Source organism: Liolophura sinensis, chromosome 1, assembly GCF_032854445.1.
Source record: "Liolophura sinensis isolate JHLJ2023 chromosome 1, CUHK_Ljap_v2, whole genome shotgun sequence".
Classification (NCBI taxonomy): domain Eukaryota; kingdom Metazoa; phylum Mollusca; class Polyplacophora; order Chitonida; family Chitonidae; genus Liolophura; species Liolophura sinensis.
The window spans coordinates 89,933,194-89,953,096 of NC_088295.1; the positions used below are offsets into that span (position 1 = coordinate 89,933,194).

The 19,903-nt window shown below is 41.7% G+C and overlaps 1 protein-coding gene across 1 annotated transcript in view; it reads right to left on the minus strand.

Annotated features, from left to right (window-relative positions):
* Positions 1-7,189: 7,189 nt before the first annotated feature.
* LOC135481958 (vascular cell adhesion protein 1-like) overlaps positions 7,190-19,903 on the minus strand; it is a 34,818-nt gene continuing 22,104 nt past the window's right edge. The window contains exons 6-8 of the mRNA XM_064761753.1: positions 12,978-13,117; positions 11,848-12,007; positions 7,190-7,648 (exon numbers count right to left, since the gene is read on the minus strand). Coding sequence (XP_064617823.1) covers positions 7,548-7,648; positions 11,848-12,007; positions 12,978-13,117 — 401 coding nt within the window. The 3' untranslated portion in view covers positions 7,190-7,547. The remainder of the gene's footprint in view (positions 7,649-11,847; positions 12,008-12,977; positions 13,118-19,903) is intronic.

Here is a 19,903-nt window from a genome sequence, read left to right on the forward strand (position 1 = left end):
GGAACCACCAGATGAGTTGAAAAATTCATATTCGGAAACATTGAGGAATTCCATTCCAGACGAGTTGGATGAGCTTGGAAATCCGGATGAGCTGGAGGAACTCTCTGTAAAATACTGACGAGATGAATTTAATGTTCCCAGGGATAAAATCTGCCGTTACTGATGATCATAACTTTAAAACTCCTAAAAACGTTTCCACACATTTTGTTAACCCATGCTCCACAGCATCAATCAACCTTTGTTGTAAGTTTACGAATCTTATATCGGCAACAGATCTTGGTTTAGAAGTAACATCAGATTTGTGTCTTGTTCAGCTTAAAGTTGACTTAAGCGAAAAGGGTAATCTGGACAATGTATTAAATGTACCTCGTGGGAAGTCCCGTTTAGAAGAGCGACTGCGTGATCCACCAATACAGACCTCGCACGTGTACAGCCCAGAGTCTGACATGTGAAGGGAGGTAATTATGATGAAATAGTGTACACCTCCGGCTATGTCGCTCTCCTTCGTCAATAAACCCTGTAGTGTTGGAAAAACAAATCAATTTGGCCAACATTTCAGTCATCATCAGTCAAACTGTACATTCTATCAGAATTTCCATAAAACAACTTAAAACAAGATATTCTTGCTACTTGACTATATTTATATTACTATTGCTTTTCTTGATTTTATTTCGTCGTTTAATGGGCTCCTGTATACGTATTAATTTTGTTCTGAATGAACTCTCGTTCATATCACATTGACAACTTAGAAATAACCTAAAATAAGGCATTAATGTAAGGTAGCTGACTGAGGTAGGCCTAAGACACCAGTGATGAGTCTATAAAGTCCAGTCTTGCGGAACCTATCGAAAATTGTCAAATTTATCCAGTATTATTTATTTATTTGATCATTTTCCGAATTTTAAGGCCAAAACCATACCCCCGGGTGCCCATATAGTACACTTGAGTATAACTGTTAGGAAGACACTTAATCCAGAAAAAGGTTTGGAGTCTTTGGACAGCTTAACGGAGGCGGTACTGGGCGCTGTCACCAGGCAGTCAATCACGAGGGTGGACCCCAGTGTTTGAGGACCATGTGTCTTCAGACGAACACTGATGCTCTGTGAAGAACCTGTAATGATATTACATAATACAAAACATGGCCGAAAATTGGAATTTTTGTCAAAAATGGTACAGTAGCTAAATGTGGATATCGTGAGGAAAATCGGTATTGCCAAATACATAAACAATGAAAGCAAAGTCAAACCTAATACGTCCGCGTCGTTGTATGGACGAAATAGTCTTATAAATTAACGCTAAATGACAAGAAATTTTAGCTGTAATTACATGTATCTGTTGATGTATATCACCATTTCCACTCGTGTAATTTCTCCTATAGTAATCGTTTCTTCTTGAACTAGATAATGATTTCACAAATATGGCCAGTTGTTTTTAATTACTCCCACAATAAACACATTATTTACAGTTTCTCATAGCTTAACAGTTTACGACTATCGACGAGGGTGCATTTGCTTACTGTGAGATATGTGTTGCGTGCTTAGTAACTTTTTAATATGGGCTTTAAAGTTACTTTACAAATGACGAAATTATTTATTCATCGGCCAAGGCATAACAAGTATATTTTTTGGGCTACGGCGCTAGCCTGGCCAGATAGGCCTAGATGTGGTTAATACTATGTGTACCGTGGGCTAAGACATCAGCCTACCGACATATGAATCTTCTACCTTACCAACCATGCCAGCCTAACCCCTGTCAGTACCAGATGGATAAACCGAAAATATATTTCCATGGGAAAAAAAGCCATGGGGTGTTTCAAGCATTCTAATGGTGAAAGGTGGGGGGGGGGGGGAGGGGGGCTTACTGCGTCTAAGTTAATGACTACCAAGGGTTGTATGATTGCATCCACAGCTCCACGAGCGCAGTCGACCGCTTGGCATTGCGGATGTATTAGTGGCAATGTGCCTCTTGTTCCAGTGATTGTTAGTCGTTTACCTTTTCAAGTCGCCACGCACCATTCCATCTTCAAACTTCTCGACCTCTAAATCACTTTTTAGTGGAATTTATGCATACAATTACATCGAAAATGACTCCAACATGATCTATTTTTGTCACTAAATATGCAAGCTTCAACAAGCTGGAATCTGTATACACAAGTTTAGTGTCTAAAACTAGCAAAAACAGCGATTTTTGCACAAAAAGTTGTTTAGCTGAAACAGCCTTAGGTTTTTATTGATATCTGCAAAATATTTCAACAAAGGAATCCGAATCCGAAATCGAATTCGAAGTTTTGAAAGTGCTGGCATTTTAGGGCAGAGTTTCGGGGTTCAACACCGAGCACAGTTTTTCCAAAAGACTTTAAAAGCGGCCATGTTGGTTTCTCATTGGTTTGGCAATTGGCCCAGAAAGATAGGACTGGTACTGGTCGACTCAATGTCATGAAAATATGACTGACACCATAAATACGTGGTGTCTCCAGCATGGCGGTCTAGTGAGGCTGTATAAGTGACATATGTCGGTAATATACAGAGATGCCAACAAAGAGACACTGTTATTATATGACCGAAGTGACGATGAAGGTTATTTTCATACATGTGAATATGGTAATTTCTATGCTTCCCTGGGCTGCATCAGGTTATGCAGAATTTACCCGTCAGAGACGCTGAACTGTATTTCCAGTCTGAGTGTTGTACTAGTTCTTATTAAGAAGCTCGGAATGCTTACTAGATTGGGAATATCTGACGACGACCTATGACGGCCTGTGGCAATTTCAACCAACGTCACATGTTTACTACTGCACAGGGTGCTCTTCCACTCCAAGTTCCTAAATTTTACAATGATTATAGCTTTCTTGTTCGTAAATATGGACAGAGTGTACAGAAACTCTGGCATTCTGCTTCATAACCGTGTCTAATTCCGCTTAATCCGGGGGTTAGAGGCTGTATAATTCTCGTATATTAACACCCTCCACCTTCCCCCCGCCTCCGTTGGATATATGAACAGTTACAAAGTTACAATCAAAGCGCAAGTGACATTTTGTGATCTTGCCTTGCGATTGTTCACCTGGAACGTTTATCCCGCTTGACGACTGGTAGGCCCCTATACTTATGTCTGTTTCCACCCATAGATACATGTTTTGACTATCGACAACTTATTATCTAGCACAGCATATGATTTAAATACCGATTTCAATAATTTGCCTAGAGCGCTCCCTGCATCTTTCCAACATCACTGAAAACTGTTGACTGCTTTTCTTTGCTTGACTCCATCTTACTTTCACGCTCTATACACTTTCTAAGGTGGTTTGTGGTGAACGTTGTTTTTGGAATTAGCCTTCTGATCTTTGGAATATCCATTTTGATTGACGCTGGTTCGACGCCAAGATTTTGTATGTTTTAGGGATGGAAGTGTTGTCCTGTAGCTTTCGTGCTGATTCAGTCACGTGACTAAGTGGCCATATTAGGTTTTAATGCAAGGTAAAAAAGATACTTCTCTAATACAACTGAATCTATCGACTGGTTTTGATTTGATGCAAATTTGTCTGGACAGTGAAAATATCACAAAAGTAGATCTTGGCTAACAACCATTTAAAACAATCAGACATGATTACGAATCTGCATATATATTTTGGCTGTGACGTGGAGGTTTTACGAAATAACCATCAAAACAATTCAAACCTGTTAGAAAGTGTCTCATCTGCTTAAAACGGGGGCTTCGTACAAGACTGCATACAGGAAACTAATCACTGCAGTTGAGAAAGACTGCATAGAATCAGCCTTGCAACATTATATTGTTTCTGTCAGTGATTAGCAGTATTAGATCAAATGTACAATGCAAGACAACCATTACCTAATAACAATGTATCCCTTCTACTGGTCTGAATTTAGGAGAAGGTTAAGCCTTATGGCTTGTTTATGTAATACTCACAGGATGAAATGACACAGCTCACAAACAAGGCGATGATTGGAAGGAACATCTCTGTGCAGGGAGTTGCCTACGAGGTCAACAGAAGCCTATGTAGATACTTCTGTGTTCCACGAAGGCTAGTCTATGACAGAATAGCAGCCTCTCACCCACAAAAACAGTATGAAGCAGGAATCACACGTCAGCCATATGCCGAGTGTGTCGCCCTCCACATGTACCCCCCCCCCCCCCAACCCGGCTAAAAGGAACTTATGTTTTTAATCCCACTGAAACAATAAGGAAATACTGAGAAAATCACAAAATAGGAAATACTGGATTTTTTTTTAAAAGGATGAGATGTTCTCAGAGATATCATTCAGACTCACTAGAAATACAGAAAAAATCTTATATAAACAAGACGAAGAGTGGATCCGACATGCGCGTGTTTTTGTCCTGTCCAGGGGTCATCGTGACTATAACAGGTCTTACAACTGTCTAATCTATAGCGCATAACAGATAAATTAGTGTTAATACGAAGTACTATCGTTAATTTACTTTCTGCGGATGAGTGATGCTTTGTCATGGTCCGTGGACCATGCATAACAACACATTCCCACTGTGTTTAGTCCGGATGAACCTGAAGCAAAAATTTTCTTTCCGTCACCGAAAAATTACACAAAGCGTCAGCACATTGAACAACGTTGTCCACTGTCCAAGCGTGAGGGTTGGGATAACCACTGAGTGAAGAGTTTGGAGCTGGGAGTGAGGCCTCACAGTCCAGGTGTTAAAATGCTCACTGGTCAACTGACGCAATACGTTGGCCTCGTGTCTGGTTATTAGTAACTGTGTTTACGCATTTCTTCCATTCAAAAACTAAACTGCCTTAATGTGAAATATTTCTGAGTAGAGCGTTAAACACCAAACCATCGGATCTACTACTGATTTGAAGTATCTGATAAAGTTCTCCCTAATATCTACTTATATGTATGGTTTTTGTGTAAACGTTAAACTCATGATTTTTTTTTTACTTTAATACAGGATGACTTTCAGTATCACGGGTGGATGAACCAGAATGCCTAAGGCAAGTTACAAACGAACAATCTCAGATTTGACAAACTGATAATCAAATATCATGTTGGTGGAAGACAAGTGGTCTTCAGCGAGCGTTAGGTTAGGTAAACGGCCATATATGCCATGAGAGCAGTGGTATGTATAAATCCCCAGCCTAACGGCAGGTTTGAGCTCTTACCTCACGTTTCCTAGCGATTGAAAAGCAAGCTACTCTAACCGCTAGACTTCTCCCTAGTAAGCAGAGTGCCCAGGTAAATGCCACTACATTGCCGAGGGAATGATACGATGTTGTCAGCAGATTCCTACATCACCTCACTTATATATTCGGCTTTAACGGCCATATTTTGGTATAATTGTATGACGAACAGTTTCACCTCAAATCAAATTTTTGTGAATTTTATATGTAACTGAACCTATAAAACAGTTTATCTGAAGGCATAAACAGATTACGGCGAAAAAATACATGACATAACGAAGAAGTCCACAAAGTTCACCCGAGGAGAGGGATCACTGAATATGTAGTCCAGCCCCGGCCATTTCTTATCACGAAAACATTAGATGTTAGCACATTGCAGAAGATTGGAGACATCATTACTAAACCACATAACTTTGCCCCATGCAGCGGTCGTGGGTTTCCCTCGGGCTCTGCCAGTTTTCCTCCCATCGTAATGGTGGTCGCTTATGTATAAGTGAAATCTACTAGGATACGGCGTAAAACACAAATCAAATAAATAAATTCAGTTTATGCAGTGGCCCGTATCACAAAGAGGTTTCAAATGCATCAAATGTAACTACATGTACCTACATTAACTCTACAAAATGTTTATTTATTTATTTATTTAGGCCATACTCAAGAACTGTTCGCTTAAAGGAAGGTGATCAGTTTCATGTGAGGTCAAAACCGTCCCCGACGCAAACCACTGGCATTTGACAAATTACTGCTCAACTTTCCCACGTGTGACGTAGAGATATGCAACCATATTGGCGGAACACATTTGGTCTTCAACGCACGTGAGACTGCGCAAACGGCCACACGAGCGTCGTAGATCGCTTGGTGCCACGAGCGGTAAGACGGGGCAAACGGCCACACGAGCGTCGTTAGATCGCTTATTGTCACCATGAAGTCACGAGCATTAAGACTGCGCAAACGGCCACACGAGGGTCGTAGATCGCTTATTGTCACCATGGTGCCATGAGCAGTAAGACTGGGCAAACGGCCACACGAGCTTCGTAGATCGCTTGGTGCCACGAGCAGTAAGATTGGGCGAACGGCCACACGAGCCTCGTAGATCGCTTATTGTCACCATGGTGCCACGAGCAGTAAGACTGGGCAAACGGCCACACGAGCCTCGTAGATCGCTTATTGTCACCATGGTGTCACGAGCAGTAAGACTGCACAAACGGCCACGTGAGTGACGTAGATCGCTTTTTGTCACCTTGGTGCCACGAGCAGTAAGATTGCGCAAACGGCCACAAGAGCGTCGTAGATCGCTTATTGTCACCATAGTGCTAGGAGCAGTAAGACTGAGCAAACACCCACAAGAGCGTCGTAGATCGCTTATTGTCACCATGGTGCCATGAGCAGTAAAACTGGGCAAACGGCCACACAGCCGTCGTAGATCGCTTGTTACTACGAGCAGAAAGACTGGGCAAAAGGTCACAAGAGGGTCGTAGATCGCTTATTGTCACCATGGTGCCACGAGCAGTAAAACTGGGTAAACGGCCACACAAGCGTTGTAGATAGCTTATTACCACGAGCAGTAAGACTGGGCAAAAGGTCACAAGAGGGTCGTAGATCGCTTATTGTCACCATGGTGGCACGAGCAGTAAGACTGGGCAAACGGCCACACGGGCGTCGTAGATCGCTTGGTGCCACGAGCAGTAAGATTGCGCAAACGGCCCCACGAGCGTCGTAGATAGCTTATTATCACCATGGTGTCACGAGCAGTAAGACTACGCAAACGGCCACACGAAGGTCGTAAATCGGGGAAATGTAGAAATTCTCTGTCAAGGACCAGATTTGAAAGTGCACCACGTGCGTCCTAGCCAATGAAAGACAATGGCTTCCTGCACAGATTGTATCGTGGTGACAGATATCTTTGTTGTAAGTTTTGCCCTCTTAGTAAACGGGCCCCTGAACCTTATCTTGTTTGCCGATGTGAAACTAACTGTGTAGACTGTAAATCTAACAAAAAGCAAGTATTGACAAAATGTGTACTTTAATAGAGAGCATGATATATCAACTAATCAACACAGTTCGTTTGCTGCATGGCATAAATCAGTCAAGCTAATTGGCTTAGACCAGAATTATCTCAATTCTACGCAGGATTCGAAATGGAATTGTAGCTCTTACTGAATGATGTGTGAAAATAAAATGTTCTAATCTAATGTATCTCTAAATCTCGTTCCAAAATTTCATGAAGAGGCTTCAGCAAAACCTTAAACTAAATTGTAAGCAGATTCAGGCTTAATCATTATAATCTCGAGGTTGTTCTACAGTAAATCGCTGAGGTATAAAACCCTTGGTATAAAATGCATATCGATTTTGTCAGTTAACACGGTAAGAACTCTATATCTTATGGGAAAAGACCTCGGAATCTGTTTCTAAGCATATCCCGCAGTCTCCGCCGAAAAGAGGAAGACCATGACGAGCTGGACGAACTCAAGACCCTGCCACCTGTGAAGGAAGACGTAACATGGAGATGGTTAGCATGTTAACAAAAAAGTATATATGTATATATGAGTACACTACATAATTGTATGAAGGCTATAAAACTTCGGTTTCTTCCATCCATCAACAGGACCGCCATCATATACAAAGCTTTGTTTAGGATTGGCGTTAAACACCAATCACAAGAAATAAAATGAAAATGCGTAACGCAAATCAAAAAATGCCATCCGGTATAAAGGACTGTAGAATTTTGAAGAACAGGTGTACATCCCACTACGTATGTGTACAGAGTAGTAAGTTCATCCAGGTGTACGTCCCACTTTTTATGCTGTACAGTGTAGTAGGTTCATCCAGATATGTCTCCCATTTCTTATGCTGTACAGTGTGGTAAGTTCATCCAGGCGCACGTGCCACTTTGTTTACTGTACAATGTAGTAAGATCATCAAGGTGTACCTCCCACTTTGTATACTGTACAATGCAGTAAGATCATCCAGGTGTACCTCCCACTTTGTATACTGTACAATGTAGTAAGATCATCCAGGTGTACCTCCCACTTTGAATACTGTACAATGTAGTAAGATCATCCAGGTGTACCTCCCACTTTGTATACTGTACAGTGTGGTAAGTTCATCTGGGTGTACATTTAACGTTGTATACTGTACAGTGTGGTAATTTTATCTAGGTGTGGGTTCCACATCTTATGCCGTACAATGTGGTAAGTTCATCCAGGTGTACGTCCCACTTTGTATACTGTACAGTGTGGTAATTTCATCTAGGTATGGGTCCCACATCTTATGCTGTACAATGTAGTAGGTTAAACCAGGTGTACGTCCCACTTTGTAGGCTGTACAGTGTTGTAATTTCATCTAGGTGTGGGTCGTACATCTCATGCTGTACAGTGTAGTAGGTTCATCCAGGTGTTCGTCTCACTTTGTATACTGTACAGTGTGGTAAGTTCATCCAGGTATACGTCTCACTTTGTATACTGTACAATGTGGTAAGTTCATCCAGGTGTACCTCCCACTTTGTATACTGTACAATGTAATAAGATCATCCAGGTGTACGTCACACTATGTATGCTGTAAGGTGGAGGAAGTTCATCCAGGTGTACGTCACACTATGTATGCTGTAAGGTGGAGGAAGTTCATCCAGGTGTACGTCACACTATGTATGCTGTAAGGTGGAGTATGTTTATCCAGGTGCACGTCACACTATGTACGCTGTAAGGTGACATATGTTCATCCAGGTGTACGTCACACTATGTATGCTGTAAGGTGGAGTATGTTTATCCAGGTGTACATCAAACCATGTACGCTGTAAGGAGACATATGTTCATCCAGGTGTACGTCACGCTATGTATGCTGTAAGGTGGAGTATGTTTATCCAGGTGTACGTCACAGTATGTACGCTGTAAGGTGACATATGTTTATCCAGGTGTACGTCATAGTATGTACGCTGTAAGGTGACATATGTTCATCCAGGTGTACGCCACACTATGTACGCTGTAAAGTGACATATGTTTATCCAGGTGTACGTCATAGTATGTACGCTGTAAGGTGACATATGTTCATCCAGGTGTGCGCCACACTATGTATGCTGTAAGGTGGAGGAAGTTCATCCAGGTGTACGTCATACTATGTATGCTGTAAAGTGGAGTATGTTTATCCAGGTGTACGTCACACTATGTACGCTGTAAGGTGACATATGTTCATCCAGGTGTACGTCACACGATGTATGCTGTAAGGTGGAGTATGTTTATCCAGGTGTACGTCACACTATGTACGCTGTAAGATGACATATGTTCATCCAGGTGTACGTCATAGTATGTACGCTGTAAGGTGACATATGTTCATCCAGGTGTAAGTCACACTATGTATGCTGTAAGGTGAAGAATGTTTATCCAGGTGTACGTCACACTATGTACGCTGTAAGGAGACATATGTTCATCCAGGTGTACGTCACGCTATGTATGCTGTAAGGTGGAGTATGTTTATCCAGGTGTACGTCACACTATGTACGCTGTAAGGTGACATATGTTTATCCAGGTGTACGTCATAGTATGTACGCTGTAAGGTGACATATGTTCATCCAGGTGTACGCCACACTATGTACGCTGTAAGGTGACATATGTTTATCCAGGTGCACGTCACACTATGTACGCTGTAAGGTGACATATGTTCATCCAGGTGTACGTCACGCTATGTATGCTATAAGGTGGAGTATGTTTATCCAGGTGTACGTCACACTATGTACGCTGTAAGATGACATAAGTTCATCCAGGTGTACGTCATAGTATGTACGCTGTAAGGTGACATATGTTCATCCAGGTGTAAGTCACGCTATGTATGCTGTAAGGTGGAGTATGTTTATCCAGGTGTACGTCACAGTATGTACGCTGTAAGGTGACATATGTTTATCCAGGTGTACGTCAAACCATGTACGCTGTAAGGAGACATATGTTCATCCAGGTGTACGTCACGCTATGTATGCTGTAAGGTGGAGTATGTTTATCCAGGTGTACGTCACAGTATGTACGCTGTAAGGTGACATATGTTTATCCAGGTGTACGTCATAGTATGTACGCTGTAAGGTGACATATGTTCATCCAGGTGTACGCCACACTATGTACGCTGTAAAGTGACATATGTTTATCCAGGTGTACGTCATAGTATGTACGCTGTAAGGTGACATATGTTCATCCAGGTGTGCGCCACACTATGTATGCTGTAAGGTGGAGGAATTTCATCCAGGTGTACGTCATACTATGTATGCTGTAAAGTGGAGTATGTTTATCCAGGTGTACGTCACACTATGTACGCTGTAAGGTGACATATGTTCATTCAGGTGTACGCCATAGTATGTACGCTGTAAGGTGACATATGTTCATCCAGGTGTACGTCACACGATGTATGCTGTAAGGTGGAGTATGTTTATCCAGGTGTACGTCACACTATGTACGCTGTAAGGCGACATTTGTTCATCCAGGTGTACGTCACACTATGTATGCTGTAAAGTGAAGTATGTTCATTTACGTGCACGTCAAACTATGTATGCTGTGAGGTGGAGGAAGTTCATCCAGGTGTACGTCACACTATGTATGCTGTAAGGCGACATATGTTCATCCAGGTGTACGTCATAGTATGTACGCTGTAAGGTGACATATTTTCATCCAGGTGTACGTCACACTATGTATGCTGTAAGGTGGAGGAAGTTCATCCAGGTGTACGTCACACTATGTATGCTGTAAGGTGGAGTATGTTTATCCAGGTGTACGTCACACTATGTATGCTGTAAGGTGACATATGTTCATCCAGGTGTACGTCATAGTATGTACGCTGTAGGGTGGAGAAAGTTCATACAGGTGTACGTCATACTATGTATACTGTATGGTGTAGTAGGTTTTATGCAGAAGTATGTCAAAGTTTGTGTTTTGTACAGTGTAATAAATTCATTCAACTTTACGTCTCTCTTTGTGTAGATCTACTAAAGAAACGACTGTTATTTATTTGTTCATTTATTTATTGATTTAATTGGTGTTTTTCACCGTACTGAAGAATTTTTCATTGATAAGACGGCGGTTATTCTGCGGGGCAAAACCGGGGAGAAACCCATTACGAACCACAGGTTGTTGGAAGATCTTTCAACAAAGAACCGGAGAGAATGGGGGCATAAGTTGCCCTTCAAGGTTAAACATGGGGAACTCATGCAACTGTGTCCAAGATTTGGCTGCAACCTGAAGAGTAAAGGATTTTTTTCTATTTTGGATGGAATCGAAAACTTTTTCCCCAGTGTCATTACCCAGCCCCCGGAAGGCTGGCAAGGAAACAAATTGTTATGACTTCACTTCCAGCAACCACAGCTCAGAAAAATCGTGGTAATATTATGTTAGTTCTAGATGCATGTAGTGGTATGCCATGCTTCAACGCGATAGTTATATTTTTGAGGTTGAAGTTGACAGATTTACCACATAAACAGTAAGAAAAATGAATGCGCTCGTATAAGGTCAACTCACAGCGACCGCCTTGGTAAGAGGCTGCCCTGTCATTGTGATTAATTACAGAAGCCCCTAAAAGCCATTGTGGTGGTTGAAAAACTTAATTATTCGATATGACGCTTTACATAAAACATCATAACGTTTGACGTCTTAGTTTTTATTATTTGAAGCATTACCCAGCGAATTTTCTGTCAAACTGTCAGATGTTACCTCCTATAGAGATTCCCGTCGAGGATCTGCTCACTGATCCACCATTTCGAACTTCACAAGTGTACAGGCCGGAGTCGGACGGGACAAGGGAGGTAATCGTGATGAGATAATGAACGCCACCATTTGTACCTTCCATCTGTGTCAGCGACACTCGGTCAGTCTGTTAACATAGCAAACCACATATGAAGGTGTTTTCAGAGAGTTGACATCTTTATTATTTTATTTCATTATATGACACAAATGCCTCTATACATAAGTAATACGTTTGGATGCACTGTAGGCCCCTACGGATTCCTTGTCGTGGACTTAATTGTTGAACCTGTTGTTTTCTGAATTGGAAAGAGCCAAATATCTTTATAATTTGAACAAGCCTATGCACTCAGGTGTTAACACAAATTCAGTGTTTGGGCAAGATGTATTGCTACTGTTAAAATGTTATTTCCTTTTGAGCCATCTAGCTTCACTCATTCATTTCTTTTTCTATAAGGTGATTAACAGTTAGTTTCCGTCTGCCTTGATCCCGTCACGCGGACACGTGTACATGGCTACGCTCAAGGATAACATCATGGGTAGAAGAAAACAAAAGATACGTGCAGGTACAATACACTGTACTGTTTACAGAAGCAATTACGCACACAAGTAATATCAGGTATAGCTTAGATAAAAGTTTCTGGACACACGTACACTATGCTATGTGTAGAAATCTGAACGTGAAAGGAAATTAAACACATCCGCACATTTGGGCAAAAAGGGTATGCATGCACTTTACCAACCTAAAACAGAGAGGATGCACGCACATTATACCATGTTAGTCACCACTTTACGGGCACACGCTATACTTTAGCCTAGGTGATGTATCTAGAATATGTAAGTCCATAAGGGCCGACCATACCCAAGGATGACTTCTTTAAGAGGCCTTTACAAGCTGACACAGTGTCATCCTATAGGCTGTGTACATGGAGAGTATATCAGGAGCTGTTGTTCATGCACATGCACAAACTCTATGATGGTATCTCAAGGTGAATGCCAAAGTGTTTAGCATACCAACTGAAAACCACGCGCATAAAGATGACCGTGCGCACACAACACCCAAAATGGAATCACAAAGATGGATACCATTTCCTACTTACGTTTTGCAAAGTCCTGGAGTTCTTTGATAACGTAATTGTAGCGGTAGAGGGCGCTCTCACCAAGCAATCAATCGTCAGTGTTGAACCCACCGTTCGAGGGCCTCTTGACGTCATCCTCAGCCCCACAGACTGTGACGAACCTAAAGAAAACAGAAACAGGTCAAAAACATACACACGTATGTTTGGAAATATACACACGGCAAAGTGTGGAAATTGGTTTGTAAACCATATATTGAAGAGAATAGTCTCTGTCATTAATACATATATATATATATGCGTAGGATCAGGCAATGTACACATGTTTTTTTTACACGTTATTCTGTGTTACCGCTGGGCTCTGTCCGGTTTCCTAGAAAAGAAATAAAATATTACTGAGGGCGGTGTAAAACACCAATCAAATAACTAAACAAGTAAAACGTTGTATATTGTACTAATGAAGTAATTTATATATTTTTTTTATTTATTTGATTGGTGTTTTAGGCCGTACTCAAGAACATTTGACTTGCAGGACGGCGGCCAGCATTATGGTGGGAGGAAACCAGGCACAGCCCGGCGGAAACTCACGACCATCCGCAGGTTGCAGGCAGACCTTCCCACGTACAGCCGGAGAAGAAGCCAGCATGAGCTGGATTTCAACTCACATCGACGACCTTGATTAGAGGCTCCTGGGTCATTACGCTGCGCTATCCAGCTAAACAACTTAGCCACGGAGGCCCCCTTAATTTATACAACTGCCACCGATAATCGTCATTGTCTCATAAGTGTATTATCTTCGTATCACCAACCCGTAATTATACTAGACAACTGGAACCCCAACCTCCAAACTGATATACCGTGCAATTAAAACCCCACCCACATCTAACGGTCAAACTAATACCCCATTATGCAACTGATGGACAAGTAAAAGCCCAACTCACAACTAACGGACAACTAAAACCCTAACCCACCACTAACGGACAACTAAAATCCCAACCCACATCTAATGGACAACTAAAACCCAAACCCACAATTAATGGACAACTAAAACCTAAACCCACAACTAACGGAGAACATAAACCTCACCCACGACTAACAGACAACTAAATCCCAAAACCACAAATAACGAATAACTAAAATCCCAGTCACAACTAACGGACTACTAAAACTCCAGCCCACAAGTAACGGGCAACTAAAACCCAAACCCACAACTAACGTGCAACTAAAACCCCAACTTACGAATAACGGACGACTAAATGTTATACTTTTCCCCAAAACAATTGCATACCTGTATATTAATGTGAATTAAATCTGCTGCTGTTATATTTTGACTTTGGACAACTGTATTCGCTGCTGAATTTGGCTTAAATCCTTTATTTATAACAATATGACTTAAACCACTATTGGCTAATACACTTTTGTGCCCTCATGTCGGAAAAGGACATTTTCAACCCCCACCTACTTTGACGATTATAACCACACCCACCGGAGAACTTAAATTCCAACCAGAATCACTTCACAACCAAAGCTCCAATCACAATTACGGGGCAACCAAAATCACAACCACAACTAGCGCACTGCGGTGGCCAATGTGTTAGAGAGTCCGTCTGTTAAGTCAGTGATAAGGTTTCAAAACTCAGTTAGGAAAGTACCTGTAATAATTTGCCAGCTATCACACTATCGCTGATGCTCTGGTTTTACTCTCTATTCCGTAGGCTTTTATTATATTATATATGTAAGGTTTTAAAGTCGGCAATATAAAACATTCCTCCCTTGGCTCTCAGCTAAACACAAGGGTGCAAGTTAACCCAGTTTGTCCCCCAACTAGACATCTTTAAACTCAGAGTGAAGAAAGAACGACCTTGCATGTCTGTGATCAAATAAATCATCGTGTATTTTGACTCTCTCTCTGACGAGCATTTATGGACATAAATTTATTCGACCTGAAGCTGAAGTTATGAAGTTGTTTGCAATTTTCTTTATAAGGTGCATATTGGCAACACACAAACTGGATGGCTACTGGCCTTCTGGCTGTGATCATGCAAAAGGCAAACTTTATCGCAGTTGACTCTTACAGAGTGTGGTCGGGTCAGGTATGTGCTTTAGTTCTGAAAAGAAAACTCTACTCACACGAAAGAATGACACTGATTGTCATCCACAGGATAACTTGAAGAATCATCATGGCTTTAATCAGTCCGGGAATTGAGGTTGCCAAGAAGTAGATGAGCAAATCACAGATCACTGTCGGTATCTCTAACCTCTCTGGGGCTCGTTTATATACTATCCACTTTGAGGAAATAAATCACGTTATAAAACCTCGGAAATGCAGAAATCTTGACGCATACAATGATCTAAAGAAAGACACAGGTTTTTTTGTCCGAAACATATTCGGTATTAATCCTGACCAATCAGAAGAGATATGTAAATTCCCAGCTTGTTACACTTAGGCCAGGTGACCTCGAGATGAGGGAAGCACCTTGTTGTCTGGTATCAAATCCTGTATCCTTTCGATAGCGACTGCCTGACTGCCCGAGGGGATTCGATAAGAGATTGTATGAGTTCAGGCCTTATGACACATATAGAAAAACAAATGTAGCACGATATATAGGCCCACATGGAGAAAGGAGAACTTTGGTGAAAGTCGGCTACAGTATACATTACCGTCTCACTGGCAAGGTTAAACTAGAAATCATCAAACCTGTATGCTCGAGACAACCGGACAGTTGATCACAGTGAGAGAGGATAGTTGCGCCAATGTCTTAGTCGAGGGGTCAGCCTGTCAGATGTAGGAATGCAGACAATTGTGTCAACATGTTCAACGACACTTTATTGTCAAACTGACAGTGATGGAACTGCATGAGAGTGGCTCGCTATGACATTAACTGTTGGTGCAACAAGCTGTTTGTCTGCTTAAACTGGGCCGTTGTTCTGGACCAGGATTTAATTAAAGTTGAATTGGAAGATAAATTCCTTGTAGACCTTAAAATTAACTGCAGTCGTTGTATAAAAAGGTAATTGAAAAGTTAATGAACTGTCTGTACCTCTTCTTGAAACTGTTGCATGGCATATAAGGCGCGTGAAAAAACATTTCAGAGAATTGTCTTTAAGAATTAAATACTTCTGAATTTATCGTCGATATGGCTGGGTTTCTATGAATTATTAGAGGGCCTAGTATATCTACCTGTAAAATAGGTTAATTTATGTAGTAGTATACACAACTGTACTTCTGAGAGGGAAACACATTTGCCGACAAAGTACCAACATCTAGGCCGGGTTGTTCAAAATAAGGGTGAAGTGGGTTCCTACAGGTGTATGTTACACTATGTATCGTACAAGGTGGAGTATGTTGATGCAGGTGTACGTCACACTATGTATGCTTTAAGGTGGAGTATCGTTATCCAGGTGTACGACACACTATGTACTCTGCAAAGTCGAGTATGTTCATCAAAGTGTACGTCAACCATGTATATTGTAAGGTGGAGTATGTTCATACAGGTGTACGTCACACTAGGTATGCTGTATAGTGTAGGAGGTTCATCCAGGTGTAGGTCAAACTATGTATGCCACAAGGTAGGTTTGTTCATCCAGGTGTACGTCACTATGCTGGTGTACTATGTATGCTGTCAGGTGGAGTATATTCATGCAGGTGCACGACACACGATGTATTCTGTAAGGTAGATTATGTTCATCCAGGTGTACGTTACACTATGTATGCTGTAAGGTGGTGTATGTTCTTCCAGGTGTACGTTACACTATGTATGCTGTAAGGTGGTGTATGTTCATCCAGGTGTACGTTACACTGTGTATGCTGTAAAGTGAAGTATGTTCATCCAGGTGTACGTCAGACTCTGTATGCTGTAAGGTGGAATATGTTCATCCAGGTATACGTCACACTATGTATGCTGGCCAGTGTAGTCTGTTTATCCCGGTGTACGTCACACTATGTATGCTATACATTGTAAAAGGTTAATCCAGGTCTAGGTCACAATATGTATGGTGTAAGGTGAAGTATGTTGAATCAGGTATAGGTCACATTGTGTATGCTGTAAGGTGGAGTATGTTCATCCAGGTATACATCACATTATGTATGCTGTGCAGTAGAGGATGTTCATACAGGTGTACGTCACATTATGTATGCTGTACAGTGTGGGAGGTTCATACAGGTGTACCTCACACTATGAATAAAGTGAGGTGGAGTATATTCATCCAGTTGTACGAGACACGATGTATTCTGTAAGTTGGAGTATGTTCATCCATTTGTAGGTCAAATTATGAATGCTGTAAGGTGGAATATGTTTATCCAGGTGTACGTCAAACTATGTATGCTGTGAGGTGATGTTTGTTCATCCAGGTGTACGTCACACTATGTATTTTGTAGGGTGGAGGATGTTCATACAGATGTGCGTCACACTATATATGCTGTAAGGTGAAGTCTGTTCACCCAGGTGTACGACACACGATGTGTTCCGTCAAGTGGAGTATGTTCATCCATGTGTACGTCACCCTATGTATGCTGTACGGTGAAATACGTTCATCCAGGTGTCTGTCACACTATGTATGCTGTAAGGTGGAGAAGGTTCACACAGGTGTACGTCAGACTATGTATACTGTACAGTGTGGAGTATGTTCATCCAGATGTAAGTCACATTATGTATACTGTACAGTGTGGTAGGGTCATGCAGGTGTACGTCACACTATGAATGCTGTAAGGCGGAGAAGGTTCACACAGGTGTACGTCAGACTATGTATACTGTACAGTGTGGTAGGTTCATGCAGGTGTACGTCACACTATTTATGCTGTCTGGTGGAGAATGTTCTTCCAGATGTATTATACATTGTGTATGTTGTAAGGTGGACTATGTTCATCCAGGTGTACGTCGCACAATATATACTGTACAGTGTAGTACGCTTAACCATGTGGACGTCACACTGTGTATGAAGTAAGGTGTACTGTGTAAATCCAGGTATACCCCAACTTATGTATACTGTAGAGTGGAGTATGTTCATCCAGATGTACGTCACACTTTGTGTCGTATAAGGTGGAGTATTTCCATCCAGGTGAAAATCACACTTTGTATGTTGTACAATGGAGTATTTTCATCTAGGCATACGTCACTCTATGTATGCTACAAGGTGGAGTGTTTTCATTCAGGCGTACGTCGTTCTATGGATGCTCTAAGGAGAGTATGTTCATCCAGATGTACGTCGCACTGTGTATGCTGTATGGTGGAGCGTGTTCATGGAGGGGTACGTTACACTATGACTCCTGTAAGGTGGAGCATGTTTATCCAAGTGTACGTCACACCATGTATGCTGCAAAGTGAAGTATGTTCATCAAGGTGTACGTCACACCATGTATGCTGTAAGGTGGAGTATGTTTATCCAGGTGTACTTCGCTGTAAGGATGCTTTAAGGGGAAGTATGTTCATCCAGGTGTACGTCACACTGTGTATGCTTTAAGGTGGAGCATGTTCATCCAGGTGTACGTCACACAATATATACTGCACAGTGAAGTATGTCTATCCAGGTGTGCGTCACTCTGCGTATGCAATAAGGTGTACTATGTAGATCAAGTTTTACGTCATCCTATGTATCCTGTAGTGTGGAGTTTCTTCATCCAGATGTACGTCACACTATGTATCGTATAAAGTGGAGCATTTTTATTCAGGAGTACGTCACACTTTTTATGCTGTAGAATGGAGTATTTTCATCTATGTGTACGTCACTCTATGTATGATGCAAGATGGAGTGTGTTCATCAAGGTGAACGTAACACTATGTATGCCTTACAGTGTAGTATTTTGATAAAGGTGTACGTCACACTATATATGCTCTACAATGGAGTATTATTATCTAGGCACACGTCACTCCATGAATGCTACAAAGAGGAATATGTTCATCCAGGTGTACGTCGCTCTGTGGATGCTCTAAGGAGAAGTATGTTCATCCAGGTGTATGTCACACTGTGTATGCTGTATGGTGGAGCGTGTTCATCCAGGTGTACGTCAGACTATGGGTACTGTAAGGGGAAGTATGTTCATCCAGGTGTACGTCACACTGTGTATGCTGTATGGTGGAGCGTGTTCATCCCGGTGTACGTCACACTGTGTATGCTGTATGGTGGAGCGTGTTCATCCAGGTGTACGTCAGACTATGGGTACTGTAAGGGGAAGTATGTTCATCCAGGTGTACGTCACACTGTGTATGCTGTAAAGCGGAGAATGTTCATGAAGGTGTACGTCAAACTATGTATGCTGTAAGGTGGAGTATGTTCATCCAGGTGAATGTCACAATATGTATTCTGTAAGGCGTAGTGTGTTCACCCAGGTATACGTCACACTATGTATGCTGTAAGGTGGAGTATGTTCATCCAGGTGTACCTGACACTGTGTATGCTTCGAGGTGGTGTATGTTCATCCAGGTGTACGTCACACTCTGGATGTTGTAAGGTGGAGTATGTCCATTCAGGTGTGCGACGCACAATATACGCTGTACAGTGTAGTACGTTTATCCAAGTGTACGTCACACCATGTACGCTGCAAGGTGAGGGTATGTTTATCCAGTTGTATGTCACACAATGTATGCTGTAAGGTGGAATATGTTCATCCAGGTATACGTCACACTTTGTATGCTGTGAGGTTGAGTGTGTTCATATAGGTGAACGTCACACTATGTATACTGTAAGGTGGAGTGTGTTCATCCAGGGTTACGTCACACTGTATAAACTGTAAGGTGCAGTATATTTATACAGGTGTACGTCACACTATATATGCTATAAGGTGGAGTATGTTCATCCAGGTGTACGTTACACTAGGTATGCTGTAAGGTGGAGTATGTTCATTCAGATGTACGGCAAACTATGCATGATGTACAGTGTAGTAGGTTTAACAAGGTGTACGTGACGCTATGTATGAGGTAAAGTTGTCGAGGTTCATCCAGGTGTACGGCACA